General features: G+C 61.6%; 1 protein-coding gene across 3 annotated transcripts; it reads right to left on the bottom strand.

The window, feature by feature from the left end:
• Positions 1 to 3,019: 3,019 nt before the first annotated feature.
• ATG2A (autophagy related 2A) lies at positions 3,020 to 24,053 on the bottom strand. Of its 3 annotated transcripts, none has more exons than XM_007174286.2 (41): positions 23,753 to 24,053; positions 21,257 to 21,419; positions 20,979 to 21,131; positions 20,736 to 20,838; positions 20,201 to 20,336; positions 19,954 to 20,052; positions 19,569 to 19,665; positions 19,316 to 19,480; positions 19,071 to 19,211; positions 18,296 to 18,533; positions 18,066 to 18,210; positions 17,875 to 17,967; positions 17,259 to 17,417; positions 16,905 to 17,148; positions 16,450 to 16,546; positions 16,168 to 16,324; positions 15,345 to 15,487; positions 15,125 to 15,264; positions 14,882 to 15,039; positions 14,267 to 14,417; positions 13,932 to 14,131; positions 13,747 to 13,827; positions 13,442 to 13,548; positions 13,262 to 13,354; positions 11,144 to 11,214; positions 10,843 to 10,919; positions 10,131 to 10,301; positions 9,863 to 9,989; positions 9,562 to 9,776; positions 8,825 to 9,033; positions 8,426 to 8,561; positions 6,805 to 7,005; positions 6,477 to 6,578; positions 6,308 to 6,392; positions 6,079 to 6,214; positions 5,920 to 5,992; positions 5,663 to 5,745; positions 5,305 to 5,426; positions 5,008 to 5,162; positions 3,806 to 3,958; positions 3,020 to 3,713 (listed from the first exon to the last, which is right to left on the bottom strand). In XM_007174286.2, exons 1-41 carry the CDS (start codon positions 23,921 to 23,923, stop codon positions 3,477 to 3,479), a joined length of 5,787 nt encoding a protein of 1,928 aa, XP_007174348.2. In that variant the 5' UTR covers positions 23,924 to 24,053; the 3' UTR covers positions 3,020 to 3,476. The 3 variants fall into 3 exon arrangements, with proteins under 3 accessions (XP_007174348.2, XP_057409416.1, XP_007174349.2); XM_057553433.1 differs by having other exon boundaries at positions 10,137 to 10,301; XM_007174287.2 differs by lacking the exon at positions 21,257 to 21,419.
• Between the last annotated feature and the right edge of the window lie 33 nt (positions 24,054 to 24,086).

Raw genomic sequence — 24,086 nt, 5'->3', positions numbered from 1 at the left:
GAACTTGTGGGCACTTCCACATGGAGTTGCTGTTACAGGGGGTGGGAACTGACCGGAGGCCTGGGCCCTGCCCGCCTGGCATCTCCCCTCGGGCAGAGGTCTGGGGAGTATAGCATGACCACCCACCTGGGCCCCTTGGGTCATCATGGCCCCAGGTCTGTGGTCTTTTTATTGAGGCTCCTTATCATCCAGGCCCACACCCGGAGTCTGATGCCAGCACTGCTTCTCTGGGCGAAGTCCAGTCTCAACCCCAGATCTGCTCATAAAGCCGGGAGTGGCTCCCATTTACAGCTCCTGGGCAGCCTTTGCCCGTTCTGACACCCGCACACCCTCTCTCCCCAAGTTCCTTGTTTCCTCGTTTCTTTCCCAACCAGACCTGGGCCCCAGTTTCAGGTTTGGCCACTGTGGCCTCCATTCTCTGCCCTTTGCCCACCGTTCTTGCTGCAGCCGCAGGGCAGAGGGACAGTGAGGGACAGCTGGGCACCTGTCCATCTCCAGGGACCTCTGAATGCCCAGATTCCTGAGGATGGCCCCAGATACGAAGCGGAGATGAGACAGAAAGGAGAAGGGTGGTGGGAGAAGGAGAGACAGAGAAAGTGGGAGAGTGAGACAGAGAGGCCAAGAGAGAAAGAGATGAGAGGGGCAGGCAGAGAACTGGAAAGGGACAGAGGAGAGAGTGGTAGGGGGAAAAGGGCAAGAACAGGGAACTGGAAAAGATGCTGATACACAAACCTGCCACAGAATGCTAAGAACAGGGCTATAAGCAACTGCCAATCTGGAAGAGCACTTGGCACCTCAGTGGCCTGAGAGCCAGCAGGGTCCTGGGAGCTGGGTGACCATGAGCAAGTGGCTTAACCTCTCTGAGCCGCTGCTGGTTCCTCATATGCAAATCAGGGCTTGTGAGGCCATCCTGGCCTGCGCTGTTGGGAAGCCACCTTCCCTTCAACCTTTGAGTCTGTCCCCTCAGTGGGGAGAGGAAGGAGGTGTTGTCTGGGGTCCCTGAGCTGGCCCAGGACCCCTGGGGGAACAGACCTTTCTCCTGCAAAATGTGTTCTCATCCCCACCAGACAGGCTCTGGCCCAAGAGACTGGCCCAAGTTACAATGCCAGTCCTGCTGAGGCCTAGGGGATAGTTTGGAGACCCCAAATTGGGCTATGTTCGCCTTTCCCAGCAGTGGAAACTGGCCCTGACAGGCAAGAGAGGCTGCCCAAGGTCACAGATCAGGGCCTTGGGGGTGCATCCTGCCCGGCAACCTCCCTGAAGTGGTGTCCCCCCTTTTGGGATGCAGTCAAGGTGAGGTGAGGGCAGGAGTCCTCTGCCTGGGAGGATGTACCTGTGAATGAAGACACTTTAGTTGGCGGCCCCCAACCCCGACCCCAACAGCCCAGCAGGCCCTTCCGAAGACCCCCAGGCAAGACTAGGTACCTGGTCTGGCAGAGGCAGTAGCAGCAGCAGAGAGGCTGCCACTCAATCAGGAGTCCTGACCCCCTTACCCCACGGGTGGAAACTGAGGCCCAGGGGCTGGAAGGGACTTGCTTGGGTCACTCAGTGGTTGCCTAGGTCCCTTCCTTTCTTCCTCAGAAGGGCTGGGCTCAGGAGCACCCCGGGGCAGAGAGGCTGCAGGGGTCTGACCACCCGCGGGAGGCTCTTACCTGGGTGCCTGGCTGGCCCTCGGGGCAGGAGGAGGAAGTGGGGCCACCCTGAGCCCAGTGCCTTTTGAGCTGTTGGCCCAGCCCCTGGCTGCAGTTAATGATTATCCTGCCGCCTGTCAATACCGATCACAAGTGAGGTTCAAAGGGCATGAAACCCTGGACTGTGCTCGGGCAGGGTGGGGCGGTTCCAGGAAGAATCAGACTGGGCCCCCCGCCTGCCCCTCCGGGTGGCATCAGACCCCAGCCATCAAAACCCCTCTCCCCCGTCACTGCGTGACCGTGGGCAGTGAGGACCCTGGGGTCCACAGGACAAAACTTCTGCCCTGCTCACTTGGTGCCCAGATCTCCCTCACTGAGGAGGGGCCACCAGGCACACAAAGGGGGAGCTAGGGGGCTTTGCTGACACCCCAGCAAGGTGAGGGTTCTCTACGTCCATGCCTCTTAACCTGGGCCTCAGTTTCCTCACAGGCCCTCCCATCTCAGCCCAGTGCTACTGGGGAGCAGGGTGGGGAGGGGCATGATCAGAGCAGCCCTTTCTTCCTCATTCACAAGAAACAAGGTACGGGGTGTTGGGGGAGGGGGTGGACAATAGCAATTTCCCCATCCCATGTAAGTTTCTGTGCAAACATCACTGTCAGGACCCCTTCCAGCCACAGTGCCGCCCCCAGCACCCCACCCCCTCCAGTGGCCTGGAGCTGGGACCCCAGGGCAGAGGTTGCAGTCACCTGAAAAGCTTCTGCTAGGGAAGGCAGCAGCAGCCTCCAGAAGGCCCAGCCTTCCAGGAACGGCATCACTGACCCTCGTGGTCCCTGGGTCAGCTGGGCAGGGATTACCAGGAGGGACCTGAGGCTCAGAGACCAAGGGCATGGCCTCAGGTCACAAGGTCAGAGTCTGAGCCTCCCTGGGGCACTCCACAGCCCTACCCTTTACTCTGGTCCAGCGTCCTCCCAGCGCACCTCACACCTGGCCCCAGGTAGGGTAGGATCCTGAGCTCTTTCAGGGATAGGGCCGAGAAACGTGGTCTGGGTGAGGTGGGCTCCAAGGACCAGTCCTCCTCCCCTCTCCACTCCGTGCCTGCCACGCCAGAAGTGGGGCCAGGGTGGTGGTCCCCCGGGAGAGTGGCGAGGAGCCCCCGGCGTAGTGGCAGGGGAGCCAAGGGAAGGAGCGCAGAGGTGGGCAGGTGACTGGGTTAGGCCAGGGGCGGTGGGAAGGGTGGTGGTGGACTGTTAACCTGCTGAGTGAGCAGAGAGGGTGTGGCAGCCTCTGGTGGTGACAGGGGAGGCGCTGGGTGCAGAGATGGGGACGGGGCGAGTCAAGGTCAAGGCTGATGCTGGGGCAGTGCAGGTACACAGGATGAGGGGGCTGGCGGTGGGCAGTTTATTCCACTGCATGCAGACACTGACCCACACACGCAAGGAACTTAAAAATACATTGAACCACAAGGTGTCCGTTCCCCCATCTCCCCCCGAGACACAGAAAGACACTTGGCTGATCCGAGAGCCTCCACCCTGGAACAAGGATGGAGGGTCCGAGAGCCTCCACCCTGGAACAAGGCAGCAGTGTGGGCCCGGGTGATGGTGGGGGCAGTGTCCTTTCTCTCCAGAGGAAAAGTGCAGAGGCAGGGCCGAGGGCCCAGGCAGGGAGGCTCCACTCTCACGGAGACTGGCAGTGGGTGGGCCAATCAGGGTCCTTCCCGGTCCATCCCCTGAAGGCCTGGCCCATCCAGCTGTGGGCCCCAGCTCTCGGGAGGTGCGGGAGCAAGTGCCACTGGGCTGGCCAGGCGAGGTGGGCAGGCAGCGCCCTGGGGTCCCGGGTGCCCGGGGCTCAGTCCCGGGCCTCATCCAAACGCCACTTGAGAGCGTGGTCCTTGTGTGCGTCAGGGAGAATCTGGTTGCGCATCCCCCCCAGCAGGTTGGACGTGGCCTCTGTGGCTAGGATGAGGGGCTTCACCACCGTTGGGGGCAGCTGGCGGATCACGCCCCCCACAGCACCTGTCAGCCCCTTCTGTTCATGGCCCCGAGACGCCACCTCGCAGATGGTCTGAGCTGTGTCCAGGATGCCCTGTGGAGGTTGGGGGTCAGTGCCGGGGTCTGTGGGGGAGGGGCGGGGGGGGAGGACGTGGGACGAATGGGAGCAGGGCTGGGCCTCCTTACCTCTCGAACTGTGTCGTAGGCCTTGGCCACGCCCTCCCGAAGGTCGGCCGGCTGCTGGCCCTTCCGCAGCCTTCGCACAGAGCGCTTGTCCTGCAGGGAGCGCGAGATGGGCGCTGCCGGGGACAGGATGTCATACACCGTCTCGGCTGTGGCCTGGGGGAGCACGGCGGGCACCAGATGAGGAGAGGGGGCCTAAGCACCCACGACCGGGTGGGAGCCCAACCCCCAAACCCTGCCTCCCCCACATCCGTGCTTCACTGTGCCGCTCCTGGGGTCCTACCAAGCTCCCACCACCCAGGTCAGGGGGCTGCAGGTGGACTGCATGCCTCCTGAGGGGACTCTCCTAATGTCCTCTGGACCCACACCCACCCCTCTCCTGTTGACCACCACACCCGGCACCCTGCCCATCTGGGGGATGCCACAGATGCAGCCTGAGCTCAGCGCACGGCCTTCCCCCTCCTGCTCCTTGCCAGCTCCAGGGGCGGCCTTGGCAGAAGCCTGGGTTCCCCTGACCCATCCCCACAGATCACTAAGCCATCACTGAGTGTGACCCTCTGTCCGCTGGCTCCTCTGTTCTCTCGTCCCCAGTGTCACTCCTTCCCCCCCAATCTCCTCACCTGGCTGTGCTACACCCCAGCTTAATGCCCTGGGGGTGGCCCTCAGATGCCTGCTTATCCCTCCAGCCTCCTCTCTAGAGACCCTGCCCCCACCCCCCAGTGCATCTGCAAGCTCACTCCTCACCTCCGAGGACTGGCCACAAACACCTTCACCTCCTAGGACTGACCACAAACACCTGCCTGTTGGCCCCCTCTACTCCAGAAACCAGGGCACTCAACTGCAACTGCTCACAGGATAACCCCCTGCCTTCCCGTCTGGGCCTGGCAGAGCGTGAGGCCTGAATGAACCAGGGCCAGTCTCTGGGCCTCAGTTTCTTTGTCGGTAAACAGAGCCACCCCCCTTCCCTCCCCTTCAGGACACAGCCATGACCAGAGACCCAGTGGGCTCTCAAGCCTGGGGGCACTCACCCTCCCACATGGGAGCCACGGTGGGCCCCAAGCCAGTCACTCGGCCTCTTTTCTCCGTGACTGTTCCTCGAAAGATACCACATTCCCAGATGGCCTACCCTCAGTAGAGCTTTGGGGATGGAACTGGGCGCTGACCCTCCCTGCCCTGCATGGCCTGGACGCTGGGGGCCCACTCACCTGGATAGCCTGCACCAGCCGGTTGCTGAGTTCCAAGGCGGCTGAAGCTGTGGATGAGCCGAAGGAGGCAGCCCCCCGCTGCAGCCCCCGCATGAGGCGCCCATCCTTCCTGTACTGCTCGATGGGAAGCCACAGCAGGTCCCGGAACCCTTGGACTGGGGGGACGGGGTGGTCAGAGATGCCCAAGGCTGCCCCCACCTACCCTGCTGTGGAAACTCTTCCACTTATTCCCAAGAGCGGCTTCTAGGCTGCCCAGGAGTATGGCATTTTCAAGAGCCCCCAAAGTCAGATACTCACAGAGCTGGACAACAGAGTGCATGGGGCCCACGCCCCCCAGCAAGCCAGGCAACTGGTTCTTTCGGATGTCCTGCAGCCACTCGTTGAGAGCATAGCCCAGCACCTTGTCCACACCCAGGAGCCTAGGAAGGGGAGAGAAGAGGAGGGTGGGGTGGGGCAGAGCCACACGCTGAGGGGTCACAGGGCCAGGAGGACCCAAGGCACCCCAACATTCCCCATGGCTCCACCCAGCCCCGTACGGAAGGATTGACTGTGGCCATTTCACAGAGCACAAACTGAGGTCCCAGAGGGGTGATGTCTTGGCCAAGGCCACAGTCAGGAACAGAGAAAGGGCCCTGAGAGAGGCCTGGAGGCTCACCCATGCCGGCAACACAGCCGCTTTAGCTTCAGCTCGGAGCAGTTGAGCTGGGCCAGGCCTATGAGGAGGCCTGCGAAAGTGCCCTGGGGAGGGAGGAGGGGTTGGAGTTTACGTGATGGGACCCAGGGACCCGCCCAGCTCACAGGAGCCACTAGAGGCTGACAGTAGCCAATGGTGCCTGGACACAGCCCTGGCCCCCTGGCCTCCAAAGAGCAGGCCACACCTGGGCAGAATGGGGACCTGACAGCCCCGCTTACCACCTGGTCCATGGTGACGTGCTTGCCGTGGTAATCCAGCCAAATGGGCACCTCAGACGTGAAGCGGAACTCCCTGGGTGGGGAGTGGGGAAAGGGGTCCTGTGGTCACTGGCCGGACCCCCTGCAGCCTGGCCCGGGGCCCCCAGCCCAAGGCCCTACCTGAAGTAGATGGGCTGCTGCTCAGCAGGGGAGGCGCCGTGTCTACCGCCTGCGGCCTCCTGGGAGCTGGTGGTCTCCACACCCTCGGGTTGCCCTTCCTGGGGGCCGCTGGGCTGGACTGGGGTCTCAGGGTGAGCTGGAGGAGAGGCAGGGGACAGACCAGGGATGGGCCCAGGCATGGCTGTGAGGCAGGAGGCCCGGACCCTCCCCTCCCTGCCCAGCTGCTCACCTTCAGTGGAGGTCTCCGCCGGGACCACAGGGTTGATGCTGGCCGCCAGGCTGGTGAAGAAATCCCTGAGGAAGAGCAGAGCATCCTGCCGGGGGAAGGAGCAGGTCAGATTCCGAGGCCTGGAGGCAGTGGGCTCACCTCAGGCTCTGCCCCCACGCAGCCCCCTCACCTGATCCACGTTGAGCCGCAGGGGCAGCAGTGAGACGCGGAGACAGCACTCGGGCCCACCCAGGTTGGTCATGGGGGCCACGTGCAGCGCTTTGATCTTGAGCTGCAGGCAGAGGGTGAGCTCTGGGCACCCCCTGGGCCTCAGGCCCCCGCCCCCCACTGCTCCCCTAGTTGGTCCTGCACATGCTGTTCCCTCAGCTAAGCCCACCTGAGCCCCGCCCCCCTCCCAGGCTCGCAAACAACCGGGGGATGTATGTGTACATGCACGTGTGTGCACGCGAGCATGCGTGTGTGCCCTGCTCAGGGTGGACCGTGCGGGCGGCCTGTACCATGTTGGAGTGGGTGCGCCGTGGCATCCGCTCACTCGTGTGTAAGTACAGGAATTTGTTGATCTGGGAGGAGGCCAGCCGGTCTCGGACCTCGAGCTCCTGTACGATGAACACCTGGCGGGACAGCGGCTGCTCCTCCAGCTCCTTGCCGGGGGCTACGGGGCCTGGCTCTGCTGGGTACACCTCATGCTGGAAGCTTACCTGCGGGGTGGACGGGGGCCTGAGCGGCAGGCGGGGCTGGACAGGGAAGGGGGCTCACCCCAGGCCCCTCCTCTCCCGGCCCAATCTCAGTCCCACAGCGGCTGCCACCTGGACACCTCCACACAGCTGTGCCACAGGCACTTCAGACCCCCACGGCCACGATGAACTCGAGTGCCTCCCGAGAATCCACCTGCCCCCAGTCTCCCAGCCTTCCCGTCACCCGAGTGGCACCTGTCCCCCTATCACCCTAAGTGCAAATGTTGGTTCGGTCCTCCCCCTGCAATCTCTCTATCACCACGGCTGTCAGTTTTGCTTCCTCAGAACATCTCTCCAATCCCTCTGCACTTCTGTCACCGCCACAGCCGCACCTGGTCTCGGAGCTGCCATCAGCAATCCCCTGCCCGGCACCCCTGCTCGTCCCCTCCAGCCTCTCTCCACCCACCCAGAGGGATCTTTGTAAAGCGTTCGCCCACCCACCTGGCGCCCGGCAAACTCCTCACTGTGGCCTGGCGAGGCCGTGTTTCTCCCTCCAAAGCCCACCCTCGGCCCTTGCCCTTGACCTGGGGTACACTGGCCTCTCTCCTGCCCCTGACAGGTCAAAGCCTCCCTCACTGGTGGGTCCTCGCCCCAGCCTTGTCTCCCCCTCACCCGGCACTGGCACTGGCTCCCCGGCCCGTCGGGTGTCCAAGGAGCCCCAGCCACCACTCCAAAGCACATCCCCCTGAGTTCTCTCAGCACAAGCGCCCTTACCAGCTCAGGGAGTGGGTCTGTGCGGGCTCACTCTCAGTAAGCGGCACTTGACCTGCACAAGTTCTCAGGTCAGCCCGGCCTGCTCTCTCCCTCATGCACATTCAGTCCAGCAGCCCAGCCTGTGGTTCTTTCCACCGTCCCTCTAGTAAAAACCAAAACCATCCGTGGCCTACAGGGCCTTACGCGGCCTGGTGTGGGTTGAATCTCTGGCCTCGTCTCCTACTGCTCTCCTCCCTGCTCAGAGGCAGTCTCGCTGGCCTGCTTGCTGCTCCCAGCTTGCGGCCTTCACGCTGTGCCCTCTGCCTGAAAACCTCTCCCTGGCTTACCGTGGCCTCACGTCTTTGTGCAAAACGGCACATTTTCACGAGGGCTTTCCGGCCCTCCCCAGCACTCCCTGTGCCCCCTCTCTGTTTACGTTCCCTGAGCATTTATCACATTTGAGCGTCGTCTGTACATATAGTCTTACTGGGCTCCCTCCACTATGATACAAGGGACAGGAAGGCAGGGTTTCCGTCTGCTTTGCTCATAGCTACATCCAGCATCTGGAACAGCATGGCAGCGGTTGACCTAGTACAGGACCAGGGGCCCGCAGGAGTTCCCGTGGATGAGTGCTAGCTGAGCAGCAGGGACAGGAGGGCCTGTCTCGGTGCCCCACCCCGGCTGGCCTCACCTTGCTGAGCTGGATCTCCATGAGGACATGGTGCTGCCTGCCACTGCCCCCCTGCGCACGCCAGGAGTTCTGGGGCCGGTTGGGGCCGGAGCAGCGAGAAGGGGAGCTCCTGGGGCCTGTGAGGCCTGCTCTTGCCCTGGGAAGAGGAACAAGGGACAAGCTGACTCAGGGGAAGCCCCTTTCCTCATTCCCTCCCATCAGAGCAGGACTTTCAGCCCGGGGCAAGAGACCCTCTCCTGGGAGGTAGGCGGGGCAAGGGAAGAGAAAGAGTTAAGGCCAGAAGGTGAGGATCTAGTTCAAGGTTACCAGCTGCTGAGGGTCAGAACTGGACCCCAGCCCGGGCCTCATCTCCTGGGGGACCCACTGCCACAGCTGCCACCTGCGCCCTCTCCTTCTCACCTGTGTCCGGGATGGGGGCCAAAGTCTCGGCCCCCATAGAGGTGCCAGACAAGGGAGACCTCACGCAGCACCACACGACTGCTGGGCACTGGGAAGTGGGCAGGTGCCCGCAGCAGGTCCGTGCTGCCCAGCGGCTGTGAGAAGTGCCCGTCCTGCACTATGATGGGGTCTGGATGCAGCTGTGTCACCACGGGCTCCCCATCTTGGGGCTGCAGGGAGGAGGCCAAGTGAACATATAGGGCACAGAAGCTTTGCCCAGCCCAGGCCACCTGTTTTTCCCTCATCCTCACATCTCTCTCCCCTTTTTCACAAAAGATGATTCTCACAGGCGATTATCCCGAGGAGCCTGAGTGCCCCTTGCCCCTGCCAGCCTTGTCAGGTCTTGCTTGCACGTGACAGTGAGTTCGGACATGATTCCCACTGGCACTTGGGGGCCAGGAGGCCAGCACCGTTGCAGCCAAGTGGCTCCCCTCACCCTCCCGCTAACTGCCCTGCTCCTGCCCCTCCCTGCTCTTGAATGCCCCAGTCCCTCTGCCCAGGACTCCACGCCTTGTCACTTCCTCTGGAAATCCGTCAACTCCTTCAAAGCCCAGAGTGAGGGCTGCCTCCCCAGGGACCCACCCCCACTTCCCCACTGATAGTGACCACCTCCTGCCTCTCTCACAGTGAGAGCTCTAGAAGGGCCTAGAACTGAGCCACCCTCTTCCAGGCCCCTGCCCAGCCTGCCCACCACACACCAATATGCCCAGGCCAGGAGCGTCAAGGATGCAAAACTCATCGCTGTCCAGAGTGTCTCCATCCCCCTCCTCTTCCTTCTCCTCTTCTTTGGCCTCTGAGTGGGACCCCAAGCTGCCAGTGGGGTCCCCAACCAGGGGCGAGGGGGGCTGGGCCCCACTCCGTTCGCCTGGGAATAGGTAGACCGACACTGGAGAGGCCTGAAAGAAGGGGCTCCCTGTGGGGGAGAAAGAGCCGGTTTAGGCGGAAGCCCGATGTGGGTGTCTGACTGTGTCTGCTGGCCCCAAAGCATCCTGAGCCCACCTGAAGCCTGGGCCAGCTCCCGCAGGCCACGCTCGGTGTCCAGGAGGGCATCGGTCAGGTCCCGCTGGTTGATGAGGGCTGTCTCCACTGGGGGGCATGAGGGCAGGGAGGCAGGGCTCTCCGAGAGCTGGGCCAGGCAGGGGAGGACTGGTGAATGCGTGTCAGGAGGGAGGGGGGGCCCCAGGGCTCCCCCATCACCGGGTCCCTGGGGGTCATGGCGGGGAGGGGGCTGGGCAGAGCTCTGGTGGCCTGTATGGCCAGGCCTCACCTGTACCTTCTGGCCGGCGATCTCTGTGGGGCTGGGGGGCCGGGGAGGGGGGTGCAGGTCACCCTCACTCATCACGTACTGGAGCAGGTTGACCAGCAGGGCGCAGGAGTCAGCACAGCTATGCACGTGCATCACATTGTTGGAGCAGCGCAGCTCGAAGAGTGGCTGGCTCTGCGGGGTTGGGGGCGGGTATCAGCCCGGGTTCTAGCCCCACCGGACTTAGACAGGACTGGGCCAGGTCTCCCCTGGGGCGGTCAGCCTGGGGCGGTCAGCCAACTACCCTTTGAACACATGGGAAAACTGAGCCTAGAGAGTAAAAGGGGCTTCGCCCAGGGCCGCCTGGGGAAGCAAGAGTGCACTCCCGTGCGAAGGACTTTGAGCGCCCAGTCTCCAGTGAGGCGGGGCCTGGGATCTCCCTTTTACAGATAAGGAAACCGGGGACCCAGAAAGGCTGACTCCTGAGGCCCTGCTTTTTCGTGGCTACAGCTGCCCTCTGCTGGCAGGGTTCATATGGAGGGATGTCCACCAAAGGTCTGGCCCTTCCCAGGAGGGCCAGTAACCACAGGGAAGGGCTGGCCGTGACTGGGACCTGAGCCCAGGCCCAGGGAGCAGAAAGAGAGAGACGGTGCGTGGGGAAAAGTGATCCCCCGAAGGCTCCCTTGCCTGGTACCTGCTCTGGCTCTGGGGGACCCTGGGCGACAGCCACACTCACCAGTTTGTCCTCAGTGCTCCCCTTCCAGGTTTTAATCACGAGCTCCAGAAGGTCGACGTCCAAGACACAGACATAATCTGAGGCAGAAGGCAGGAGAGGCTCCCGTTGCCTCCTCCTACCCAGCCCCTGGCCCCGCTGGGAGAATCTAGGGTTTATCTGGGTGCAGCCCTTGTGTGTGTGCACATGTGCGTGGGTGCTGAGAACCTGGCCAGCAGCTGGGTGAGGACAGCGGGCTGCTCTGGGTATGGCCGGGGGCCACAGCCCCTCAGAGGGGAGGGAGCCCAGTCCAGGCCCTGCCCACCTCGCCGCAGATCCAGGGTCTCCATCTCACACTTGTCGGACAGGTACAAGGCGGAGTCGTCGAGGATGAACCTGGGGGGGAACGGGGCTGAGAAGGGCCGGGAGCCGCTGCAGGCGGCAGCTCCGAAGGAGCTGGCAGGGGTGGGGCTCGCTCATAGAGACAGGCAGAGGGGGCACCAACAGGGGGTCCCAAGCCCACAAGAAACTGGTGCTGGGTCTTCTCTGGCCTCGGTGTTCTTGTCTGTACAGGGGGGGAGACTGGGCCTGGAGTCTTGTACCACAGGCCCAGACAACAGGCACTCGAGGCAACTGGGCAGCACTTCTCTTTCTCCAAAAACTTCCAGCTTCTCCACCTCACCTGGGCCTCATAGCAGCCCTGGGAGGGAAATGTCTTGATTTCCCCCTACAGCGTGCATTGTTCTTTTTTTTTTTTTTTTTGAAGCTGAAATCTTGAGTGTTACATCTTTTTTTTTTTTTTTAATTTTGGGTTTTTAAAATTAATTAATTAATTAATTAATTTATGGTTGTGTTGGGTCTTCGTTTCTGTGCTAGGGCTTTCTCTAGTTGCGGCAAGTGGGGGCCACTCTTCATCGCGGTGCGCAGGCCTCTCATTATCGCGGCCTCTCTTTTTGCGGAGCACAGGCTCCAGACGCACAGGCTCAGCAATTGTGGCTCACGGGCCTAGTTGCTCTGCGGCATGTGGGATCTTCCCAGACCAGGGCTCCAACCCGTGTCCCCTGCATTGGCAGGCAGATTCTCAACCACTGCGCCACCAGGGAAGCCCTGCATTGTTCTTTGAAAATAAGTCCTTATTTTAATGGCAACCTAACATAAGCTCCTTTCAAATATTTAAAAAATATAGCTAATCCCAAATTCTGAGAAAAGGACCTTATACAGTCAGCCCTCCATATCTGCAGGTTCTGCTTCTGAGGATTCAACCAACCGCGGATCAAAAACATTTTTTTAAAAATCCAGAAAGTTCCCAAAAGCAAAACTTGAATTTGTCATGTGCTGGCAACCACTTACATAGCATATACATTGTGTTGGGTATTATTAAGCAATCTAGAGACGATTTAAAGTATATGGGAGGGACTTCCCTGCTGGCGCAGTGGTTAAGAATCTGCCTGCCAATGCAGTGAACACGGGTTCGAGCCCTGGTCCCGGAAGATCCCACATGCCGCGGAGCAACTAAGCCCATGCGCCACAACTACTGAGCCTGCACTCTAGAGCCCGTGAGCCACAACTACTAAGCCCACGTGCCACAACTAATGAAGCCCGTGCGCCTAGAGCCCGTGCTCCGCAACGAGAAGCCACTGCAATGAGTAGCACACCACAAAGAGTAGCCCCCCGCTCTCCACAACTAGAGAAAGCCCGCGTGCAGCAACAAAGACCCAACGCAGCCAAAAATAAATAAATAAAATAAATAAATTAGAAAAACAAAAAGTATATGGGAGGATGTACATGGGTTATATGCAAATATTGCACCCTTTTATATGTGACTTGAGCGCCCCTGGATTTTGGTATCCACGAGGGGTCCTGGAACCAATCCCCTGTGGGATACCAAGGGACAACTGTACATCTCCATCCTGTCTTTTCTATGAAGCCACACAGAGATGCATAAAACACACCCCCAAAAATCTTTAAAATATATATATATATATAGTTTTATATCTATATATAAATATTGTACTATGGCATTTCCCCATATTTTTCAATGTTATTCTTAAATTTGACTTTAATGGTTGAGTGGGCCACGCTTACTGACTGAGGTCATAATTTGGGGGCATTTAAATTGTTTACAACTTTTGACTATTTTAAATTATACTACAGAGGCATTATATTCTACCTTTCTTATCCTTCTATCCTGAGGACAATCACCAGAAGTGAGATGATCAGGTCAGAGAGCTCCAACACCTTTAAGGCTCTGATTTGAAGGTCTGACTGACTCTGGGAAGGTGAAACTCAAATCTTGTTCCCCAGGGAGGGATCACCTAAATGTCCAGAAAGGCTCAGACTGGCCTGAGGATGTATAGCAGCTACATAGGACCCTGGGGGAGTGGCAGCTGCAGCCAACTTGGGGTGGGATGGACGGGGAGCTCGGCGGGGGGGAGCTGCATACCTGAGCAGGAAGGTAGAGGTGTCCATGACGATGTTGCTGGAGAGGGTGAAGGTCTCAGCAGTGACAAGGACACGTACGGGGAGGTAGAGGGGCCTGGAGGGGTGGGTCACATTTGGGTTGGGGCAGGCTCCTTACACAGGGGCCCCAGCCCCCGGCCCCCAGCCCCCTGAGCCTGGGTACCTGTAGTCCACGGCACAGGAGAACAGGTGTACATGTAGGATGGTAATGACCGTTGGAGGCAGGTAGCCCAGCACTGGGTCATCCAGGACATCTAAGAACTCCAACAGCTTTGGGGGCCAGAGTGAAAGGGACAGGGGGAGGAGGGGGTCTCTTTCTTCCTCAACCCCCCCAACCCCAGCACAGCTCCCCATTTGCTGCCCATCAGCTGTCTGTCACACCCTTGCCCAGGGTCTCCACCCAGAAGTCAGTTCCAGTCCAAGGTCAGCTCTGGCCCAGCCCACGCCCCCCACGCTACCCTCCCTCACCTGGGAGTGCCAGCTCTGTTCTGGCAGGGCCATGTAGTGGCGCAGGGTGGCTCTGTGCAGCCGCAGTGTCACCAGGAACTCCTGGGGGCAGGGCACGGTCAGCATGGCGGCAGCCCAGCCCTCCAGGCACCAGGGAGGCAGTGGCCCGGGCCAAACAGGTGGGCCAGAAGCAGGCGCAGCTGTACCTTGACGTTCCTGTGAGGGTCCAGTTGGATGCGCACCGCGGTGGACAGCATGTGGGGGCCCCGGCCGTGGCCTTTGCGGCCCAAGCCTCCTTGCTCAGTCATCCCTTCCTCCGACAGGTAGATGGTTCGGGCCAGCTGGGCCGGAGGAGCAAAGGTGGGCACCTCCAGGCGACTGGGCAGCAGGTAGTCATCCACAGCCGCTGAGGAGGCATCAGTGAGCCCCCTGCCAAGCTGGCCGTTCACCCACTCCACCCAGGGCACACGTCCCTCCTGAAAGACCACCCCTGCCCATGTACCCTAGAGACCCCATGGCGACTGGCCCCCAGCCCTCACACCTCGGTGGTAGAGTGTCGCCTTTTCAGCTTCCAGGCAGAAGTAGCCGAGTCCCGGCTGGCCTCGGTACTGGGAGACGCTGAAGACGGTGCCTTGTTCCATGTCTAGCACCAGCTCCCCGTGCGTGGCCTCCAGCCGCTTCCCGCACTCGTCCTGCAGGCAGCATGTGGCTCGGCCTCACCAGCTACACTCAACGGCCTGCACACCCTCAGGGGTGAGGGCGCCTCTCGGAGCCTGGGCCTGACTAGGGTCGGCTCCAGCCTCTACCCAGAGCGCTGGAGGGTCCGGAGCAGCACCTTCTCTTCTGCCAGAGGGGAAGGGTCACCCCTGCCCTGCCTACCTCCGGGCATCAGATGGTGTCCATTCGGACCCCTGGCTTGGTACCGAACGTATAGCAGGTGCTAGTGAGTGGCTGACGGGGCGTGATGGGATGGGTGGGGTGGCATGGGTGGGTCAGTGGGTGGCGGGGGGGTGCTACTGGCTGGACAGGCGACGCTCGGCCCCCGGTGGGGCCTCTGTCTCCCACATTCCCCACTTGGAGCTGCTCATACCGGCCTTGTTCTCCTGCCAATGGGGGCTCTGGAGTCAGGGGCTCACCTCCCCTGGGCTGTGCTCACCTTGGTCTCACAGTGGGCCGTGATCCGACCCTTTAGCACCGTCACCAGTGTAGAGAAGGTACTCTGGGAGTGAGGGCTCTGGGACTCAGGGGCAAGGCGCTGGGGGGTGCCTGATGCCCCCACTGAGAAGTGGGTGTCCTCGTCGTCCGAGTCCGAGTCTGGGGGGAGAGCAAGGAGTCGAGTGGGAAGGAGACCTGGGAGAGCTGCCCCGGCCGCAGGGCCCCACCAGGGCACCCCTCCTACCCAGCTTGAAGGCAGACTTGCACATCTTGAAGCTGTCGTGCCAGAAGCCTGAGGCATCTGGGAAGCCAGTGGGGCGAGTGGCAGGGGCGGGGGTGGGAAGCAGGTCCGCGGGCTCCCACATGAGCAGGTCGTTGTTGATCCTGAGGGGGCAGTTGGACCACGGCGGTGAGGGAGGTCCGGCCCAGCCCCTTGCCACCCCCTGCCCTGCCCACGTCGCCACCTGTTGTAGAGGCTCTCGTAGACCTCCTTGCTGGGCAGGAAGACGTGGGCGCCGGGCAGGACCACTTCCAGGCTGCAGCGGGACAGTGCCAGGGCCCGGCTCTGAAAGGTCCTCATTTCCTCGGGGTCTCCAGGAATCACCATCTAGGTGGGGGAGCAGGGAAGGGGATGCGAGAGATGTCAGGGCCTGCTGCCGGCCTTAGAATCAGACCCAGGTCTGCTCCCTGAACTCCTATCATTCACTCATTCATTCATTCACATGAGTCCTTCTCTGCTGGGATGTATGACAGCCATCTTGTCTGAGGCGCTGACTGCAGGCAAACCCTGCTCCAAGGGCCTCGTTTGTGTTAACCCTTTATCCTCACGACAGGCCCATGAGACAGGTCATTATACCCACTTTCCAGATGAGGAAACTCATCTGTAGGTAACTCTCCAAGAGGTTAGACAGCTTCCCCAGATGACACAGCCACTGAGTGGCAGAGGCTGGATTCGAACCCAGGTCGTTTGGCCCAGAGGCCAGGCCCCTAACTACCTCTCACTCAACCCTCATCACCTTCAGAGAAGAGGATCCTGAGGCCCAAATGTACCCTGATGATAAATGGCTGATGGGACGGGGTCATGATCTTCCCCACTGAGGGCCCATGTCCCTTAGGCGCTGCCCTCACTCTTGGGCCCCCTGAGACTCCCCACTGACCACAGACAATGGAAGAAATGAACTTCTCACTGGTGCTGGTTCACATTTTCTGGTGCCCCATGTGGTCTTGTCCCCCTAATCCAGAGCCACCAATTGGCTCCCGTGAGACCCAAAAGGCCTTGTACCTCACCTCTTCCGTCTCGTACATGGTCCTTTTGGAGGAGAAGGGTGAGGGCTCAGGCTCCCGAAGCTCGCACAGATTCTCGGCCGACAACTCTAGCTCCTCTCCCTTCTCCGGGATCACTTCCCACTGTGCGCTGAGCTGGGGATTCAGGGTCACCACTACCCTGCCAGGGCACAGGCCTGTCACTGGCCTGCAGGGCCCCCCAGCCCCTGGTCCCAAGTGGCCTCCCACTGCCCTCAGTAGCAAAGCCCTCCTCTCCTGTCTGCTCCTCCCAGAGCCCCAACTTACTGGGGCAGGAAGTACTTGTGCCCAGGGCTCTTGGGATCCAGGGCTTTGGAGACCCGCAGGCAGGGGACAGGTGGCTTCTCTCCGTCTTCGTAGGTGACTGGAGGGGATGGGGAGGGGCGGGGGTTTGTCACTGCCACCTTTCCCCATTTCTTCCTCAATGCCAGGTGGGTCAGTGGGGGCCTAGAGCCCCACCATGACAACTGTGTTTTACTGTGTACAGACCTGTGCCCTCCCTCGCACCCACAGTCTGCAGCGGCCCGGGGATAAACGGCCCACTCTTCCCGCTGCCCAGAGGAGCCCAGGGATACGCAGTGCTGGTGCCTCACGAAGCAGATGAGGTCTGGACCAGGGTCCGCCCCCATCGTGACCCAGCCCCTTCCGTGGCCCCAAGCCCACCTCTCCTAGAGGCCTGAGCCCCCTGCCCAGGGGGTTGTCTCCTGGGGGGGGGCTCTTACCATGGAGGTCGGAGCAGGTGAGTTCCAGGCGGGTGGGGGCTGGGGGGCCAGGCCCACTGCTCAGCTCTGACCGGAACTGGGGCTCAGTCAGCTCCAGGCGCAGCTGCTCGGCCCGCACGGCCCCGCCCACCCAGGGGTCCCGCTCAGGCCGCAGGTCAGCGATGGGGAAGCGCAGCTGCAGCGTGGCGCGGGGTGCCGAGAGCCGCACCACTGCATGCTGCTCAGCTGCTGGCGGGGGCTCTGTCTGTGGGGGGCGGGCAGTCAGAGCTGCTGCTGGCCCCCCCGCCCCCACCCAACTGTGGCCGAGAGCCAGAGGGCCCACGCCCTGCTCTCCTCCCTGGCTTCGCATCTTACCAGCAGGCCAGCCGGCTGCTCGGGAGGGGGTGTGGTGGCCTGGTGCAGCAGGGCAGCGAGCCGGTCCAGGGCCCCCAGCTCCACATCTGCCTGGAAGTCGGCCAGGTCCAGGGCCAGTTCTGAGTGACAATGGCAGGCAGTTGGGCGCCGGGGCCGGCTCTGAGGGTGAGGGTGCTCAGGTCAGCGAGGGCTGTGGGGTGCGCGAGGGCAGGATGGGCAGGGTTCCCCTTGAGCGAAAACTGAAAGGACACAGAGCCCTCCCAAGCTGTGAGGAGAAGAGCTTGGGTGAGGAGCCCAGCAGGGGATGGGGAGACCTTCACCGCCTGCTCGGGGCAGACGACCATGCTCGTTTAACGGAAACCACCCAATACTTACCACCCCCAGCCCTGGAGGCTGGCAGGGGTTTGCCAAGATGAGCCAGGAGAGGGGCTAAGAGAATGGCACGTATGTGGCCCGGAAGTACTCAAGGGCTCCGGGATGGGGAGGTGTGCTCTGGTTTGAGCACAGGTAAGGGGGGTGGAGAGTGGAAGCAGGGAGGCACCAGGGGAGGCCGGTGGGGGGCAATACACCATGGGAAACAGCCAAGGGCCCCTGGGCCTGGAGTAGCGTGGGTTACCTTGGGCAGCCGGCGCAGGGTCTGCGTGTGGCGCAGGTGAGCGCAAGGCTGAGCCGAGGCCTGGGGTCGCAGGCTGCCAGGGAAGCTCAGGACCTGGGGCGGGACATGGAAGACGACAGTGTCAGGCCGAGCCCCCAAGCCCACCCTCACCTCTAGGCCCTGCCGTGCACACACTGGCTCTCGGCCCTCACCTCTGTGTACTCAGGCTCCGAAGTGCCCCTGGGCCATAGACACTCCAGCACCTCCAGCTGCCCGAAGTGCACTTCCGTGCTGGTGATCCGCCGGCCCCTACTTGTCCTCAGCTCCCAGGAAAGCTGTACAGCGGCACCCGTTAGCCTATGGGGAAGAAGCTGGGCATCAGAAGGTGGGCTTCAGGGGCTCAGGGAGTCCCCTCTAGTTCAGGCCCGCCTTGGGCTTGTACCGGACATGGCTACAGGGACAGGCCCTCTGGAAGCGCAGTCGGAGATGGTAGAAGTCATGGGAGCCGAAGGACCCATCCTTGGTGGCATCGAACTCCGCAAAAAAGTGGGTGGTGAGGTCAGGTGGTCCGGAAGACGGGGCAGATGTCTGAAGCAAGGTCAGGGTCACACCCCCCAAGGTCATCTTCAGCAGCGAGTCGGGGCGCAGGGTGTTCAAGGGGGGTACAGGGGCTGTCTTGCCTGAGAGGACAAAGGCTTCACCAGAGGCTCCCCAGAGCTCATGGGCATCCCAGGTAAAGTGACAGTCAGACACTGGGCTAGGGGCCAGGAGAAGCCCTGGCCTAGCTGGATCGTGACTCTGGCCAGGGGCTTGGCCAGGCACGGGTGACGTGAAGCCTTATTATGCCAGATACTGAGTCTACGCTCAGTTCAACCCGCTCAAGGAAGCTGGAAGAACTGGAGGTGACGAAGCACTTACTCAGTACCTGACACATGCGATCTCTCAATAAACATCAGCCCAAACGTGCAGCCTGGCAGGGTCAGACCTTATCCCTTTTTTATGGAAGGGGAAACTGAGTTTAAGTGCTTGGCCCAAGGTCACTAACTCCGAAACCCAGGTTCTGTCCATCGCATCGCCACCTCCCCTGGGCATTCCCACGGAACCAAGTCACCAATGGTGGACCTCCAGGCAGCGCTGGAGGCCTCCCACATGCACGTAGCAAAGATGACACCGGCGCCAAGCCTTCTTCCAGCTCTTCCTGCCCCTGGAGGACTCACCGGTTGGGGGGCCCTGAGCAGAGAGCCGGCGGGAGGCCATGTTGCTGTGCACAGAGGTGCCCAGGTCTACATCGGAGAGGGAGAGCTCAGACAGCGCTGAGGCCACACTGCTTGTGAGGCCCGCCATGGAGAAGAAGAGGTCTGTGGGCCAGAGGAAGGGGGTCAGAGACAGCCGGGCTCAGCCCCCTGACTCCCGCGCCCACAGTAGACACCCCGCCAATTGCTGGCTCTGGCTCCACACCCACCAGTGCTCTCCAAGTTGACAAGGGGGTTCGAAAGGGGGTCTGAGCTGAGGGGCTCAGCTACAGTCCCCGCCTGCAGCTGCTGATTCAGATCCTGTTCAATCAGCCACAGATCTTCAGCACCTAGTGGGCGGCTCTTGTTCAGCTTGTCGACCAGGCCCTCGGGGTCTACAGGGGAGGACACTTCCTTGTGTCAGTCCCGTCTGGCTGGTGCCTTCCCAGCCACCCCACTGCCTGGACCGCCCAGAGGCCTCACCTGCAAGGCTCAGTGCGCCAAGCAGTTCCTGAAGCTGCTGGAGCTGCCGCGGCGTCAGGAGCAGGTGCAGGGAGCCCAGCTGCCCACACACCTCCAGCTGGGGGTGGAGGAAGCAACCATGGAGCCTACACCAGCCACCGCCGCCACCCACGTGCCCTCACCCTGAGGAGGCAGGACGCCAGTGGCCAGGCTAAGCTCTGCCACCAACTAGCTGTGTGACCCTGGCTCCAACTTGACCACTCTGAGCCTCAGTTTCTCCACTTGCCTAGAAGGCAGTAATTTCCCCCACTCAACGACCCCGCTCCGTCCCAGGGAAGATCAGCATTGCTGAGGAGGATCCTGAGATGCGGCATACTCCCTCCTCCCCAGGGGCCTGGAGACCCACCTTGGGGCCTGGGAAGGCCTCATTTTGCTTCAATTTCACTGTCAGCTCCAGGCACCCTGAGCAGCTGCCAATCTGCAAAGGAGGCTCTGGGGGTCCTTCCTGGGAGACAAGAAGACATGGGAGGGGAGGGGATGAAAAGATGCAGCCAAAGATGGTCAGAAGGGAGGGAGAGGGGCAGATGGGTCAAGGGCCAGAGAGGACAGGGATTAGAAGGAGAAAGAGACTGCGAGGACCAGAGTCGGCCCACCTGTGGGCGGAGCTCCTCGAAGTGCAGGCGGACCCCCGCCAGCTGCAGCAGCTTGTGGAGGAAGGCAGGGGGCTGGTGCACATCCACTGGCGGTGCCTGGCTTGGGTCTCGCACTGCCTCATCGCAGTACTCTAGTCTGGGGAGTGTAGGATCAGCTCCTGCCCAGGCCACCCTCTCCCCATGCAGCATTCTGTTCTAGGAGTCTGGGGTCAGTGAAGCCTGGCCTGCGGACCCGTCCCATCATAGCCAGGCCATCCTGGACCTCCGCGGCCATTGCTCCTCAGACCCTCAGCGTGTCACCTGATCCCGGGGGCCCAGCTACCCTTGGCCTCTACCACTTGGCCCAGGGACACCACTCCAGGCTCACAACACAGTTCGCTGCCCCCTACCCCGGCCACAGCCCAGGCCCACCCAGACTTGCCCTGACACTTCCCTGGAGCCCAGGCTGGGGGTGCAGGCGGGGCCAGGGCCACTCAGCAGCCCCTCACTCCCCCTCTTCCTCACGCCAGCCCCGCCCCGCTCAGCCTGCCCCTACCTTTGCACGTGGGCTTCCACTGCCACGCCACGCTCCCCATCACCGGGCGAGTGCTCCACCCTCACGACAGTATCCAAGAAGGTCACCTTGATCCTTCGCAGTACTGAGGGGTGGGGAGGGGTCTCAGGTCAGGCAGAGCAGCAAGGGCCAGACAGAGTTTCCCTGTCAGACGGCAGGGTGCTGTCTGAGGCCTTTGCCCTGCGGGCCACGGAGGGGCACAGCGGCTGGGCGGGGCCTGCTCACCAGTCTCAATGGTCTGGGCAAACATCTCCAGTCCTTCCAGGGGCTGTGGTGGCTCAGAGGGCTCGGGCGGCCCATCCCGCAGGCACTCCTGGGCCAGCTGCATGCTCGTGGTCATGCACGAGGCCCAGCTCTGTGAGTCGGCAGCTCCCGGCCCTGCAGGTAGAAAGAGGGTCTCAGGGCCGGCAGGCCCCGTCAGCTCCTGGGTGCCCAGGCCCACTCGCACCGCCTGCTCCCCCACCGCCACCCCTACCCCTGCCCCAGCTTTGCTCTGCCCTCACCCGGGCCCTGGCGGGGCTGTAAGGTGAGCTGGAGGCCTGACACGTGCACGGTGCAGTGGTCGGTGAGCAGCGCGGCCCAGGGCACGGCCACCTCGATAGAGCCCACGAAGCCTTCCACCAGCTCCAGTGGCGACTCCGTGGACTCCAGCACCTCATTCACAGACTGGGAGCAGGCAGGAGACAAAGCCAGCTCAGGGAAGCCCCACACCCAGCCGTCTCCCTGGCTGCTGCAATCCTTGCCTGGCTCTTCCACCTTGGAGGGCACCCTCGCTCCCCCTGTCCATCCCCCTGTCTGTCCCCCTCTCCGTCCACATGCTACCTACAAAATCCTACCTTGGCTCAACTGACCCCTCCTCTTGGCTCCACTGACCCCTCCTCTTGGCTCCACGGACCCCTCCTCTTGGCTCCACGGGCCCCTCCTCTTGGCTCCACGGGCCCTTCCTCTTGGCTCCACTGACCCTTCCTCTTGGCTCCACTGGCCCCTCCTCTTGGCTCCACTGGCCCCTCCTCTTGGCTCCACTGATCCCTCCTCTTGGCTCCACTGACCCCTCCTCTTGGCTCCACTGACCCCTCCTCTTGGCTCCACTGACCCCTCCTCTTGGCCCGCCCTATTACCGTACAGTCCAATGTGCCCAGTCTTTCAAACCAGAGGAGGGGAGAGCTGAAGGACAAAGAGGAGGGAGCCAGGCAGAGGGGATGGAGGGTAGGGTTTCAGGCGTGGGCACAGCACATGCAAAGGCCTGGCAGAGAGAGCAGCGGCAGCCCACATTTATCTGGGTGAGCGTGGAGTTTAAGGGGGGTGTCCAGGAGAGGCAGGCAGGGGGCTGACCTGAGCTGGAGGGGGCCCCCCAACTCCAAACACTTGGGGTGGCTGTACTCTCTCTGAGGCACAAGGCTAGAGCCCCTGGTTACAAATAGGGGAGCAGCACCCCCACCAGTCCGGGAGCTCCCTGAGGGCAGGAGCCCACCTGCCTTCTCTGAGTGACTCCAGGTGCTGTGTGTGGCGCCACCCAGAGAGGGCCTCAGTAAACACTTGCTGGATCCATGAATGAAATACACGGCAGAGCTAGAAGGCCCACAGACATCACACGCAAATTCCTCACCTACAGATCCACAGATGGGGAAACTTGAGGCCTAAAGAGAAGGGACTAGCCTAGTCACCCAGTGTACTATGGGAACTGAGACTGAGACCCAGGCACTGGGCTTCTTTGGGGGTCTGCAAGGGAGGGGCTGCAGGCCTGGCAGCTTGGAGAAGGGCGGGCATATTGGGAAAGCACTTGCATTCCAACAGGGCCCAACTCCTCCCTGGAGGTCAGGCAGGAAAGCAGCCTAGCTAGGAGCCAATTCAAATCCCCAACCAGAGGGCAGGGCGGGTGGAAGTATAGAAAGGCAGCCTAGAGGTCTGGGCCAGCCTAAGAGGCTGAGGTCAGAGGTCAGAAAAGGTCTCCACCACTGGGATTCACAGGCAAGAGGTGCCACCAAGTCTGGGCTCAGGGGTCTCCGCCTACCCCATGTTTGCTCAGGAAGACCTGGTCTACCCTAAAGCCCAGCTTTTCCTGCCCAGACTGTATTGAGGCCAGGCACCCTGTCTACTTCCCCAGAAAACTGAGAAGCCCCTGTCGCCATGCCCACCCCTGTTGCTCTGGACTGGAGGGTTGACCCAGTGCCAGCCCTGGTCTGGCGTCTCTAACTGGTGGCCTCTTTGCAACTTCCCAGGTCAGCTGAACCATGAGACACAGCTCCTCACTACCCCCAGCCGCAGGCCTCTGACCCAGAGCTTATTCCTCTCCGCTTCGCCAGCATCTCTCTCCTCTCTGCCTAAGGCCAGATCTCTCCACCTTTCCTCAAGGGCTTTCCTCTAGGTGGGGATGCTGATGCCCAAGCTCCTCCCCAAACACCCATTCAGTCCATCCCACTCTCCTAAAAGCAGGAAGTAGGCAGCAGTGGCAGTCACACAACGTGTTGATCAACAGGGGTGCTGACGCGGTTGTTGACATCCATATCCGGAGATGAACGCCACCCACCGAGCCAGGGTCGTGGGGTCAGGAGGTCAGGGCACCTTTCCCACAGGTGCCCACAGCAGGGCCCTGGACCCCTGCTAGACTTCCCTAACCAGCTGTATGCCCCAACTCTGTCACTTCCCTGGCCTGGTCCCACCAGAGCCCCCTAGTTTCCGAGGTTCCTCCTCACCCTCTCCTTAGCCCCTTGGCACCACGCTCAACTCAGGCCCCCAATTTGATACACTAATTCTGGCATTCTCCAGACAAGTGACATCCTGCTCCCCAGCTTCAGTTTCTCCTCCTGTGAAGCAGAGGCAGGGGCCCCTTCTGTCCAGCTTCTGGCTCTGGAGGCGATCAGCTGACCCCTGGAAAGGGCCGGACGCCCAAGGCCTCTCCACTCCGGTGCCTGGTCCCCTAGTCCGACCCTTTCGCAGGGAGCCTCAGGATGCTGCGCCCCCCAGTCAGACCCTTCCAGGGCTCGGGCCTGGATCCTCACCCAGATCTCCAGGTGTATATCCCGCAGGACAACGCTGCCCTTGTACAGATCGAGGCTTAGCTGGTCCAGGCTGAGGTGCTCCTGGAAGAAGTGACCCAAGTAGTGGTGCAGCAAGTAGCGGCAGACCCGCTCTTTCACACAGTTCGACCACGGCCATAGCCATCGTGACATCTCGGAGACCGCCGGGCCCGGGCCGCCTCCACTCGCCGCCCGCCGGCGTTCCCCGTTCGGTTGCGCTGTTCACTAGAGCCCCCGGCTCACCCCGCCGCTTCTCTTAGCGCCAGGCCGCACCCCCGGACGCCTGACCACGCCCCCCATGCTCACTGCCATTGGC

This window comes from Balaenoptera acutorostrata, chromosome 9 (genome assembly GCF_949987535.1).
Source record: "Balaenoptera acutorostrata chromosome 9, mBalAcu1.1, whole genome shotgun sequence".
NCBI classification, from domain to species: Eukaryota; Metazoa; Chordata; class Mammalia; order Artiodactyla; family Balaenopteridae; genus Balaenoptera; species Balaenoptera acutorostrata.
The sequence above is the reverse complement of the archived record's forward strand: the minus strand, read 5'-3'. Positions and strand labels throughout refer to the sequence as shown.

Excerpts from the sequence above, each read along its gene's own strand:
- ATG2A (XM_007174286.2), bottom strand. The coding sequence starts at position 23,923 with ATGTCACGATGGCTATGGCCGTGGTCGAACTGTGTGAAAGAGCGGGTC. Across the intron at positions 20,337-20,735 it reads GTGGAAGCCCACGTGCAAAG|ACTAGAGTACTGCGATGAGG; the intron begins GTAGGGGCAGGC and ends TACACTCCCCAG. Across the intron at positions 10,302-10,842 it reads GGAGCACTGAGGACAAACTG|AGCCAGCCACTCTTCGAGCT; the intron begins GTGAGTGTGGCT and ends CCAACCCCGCAG.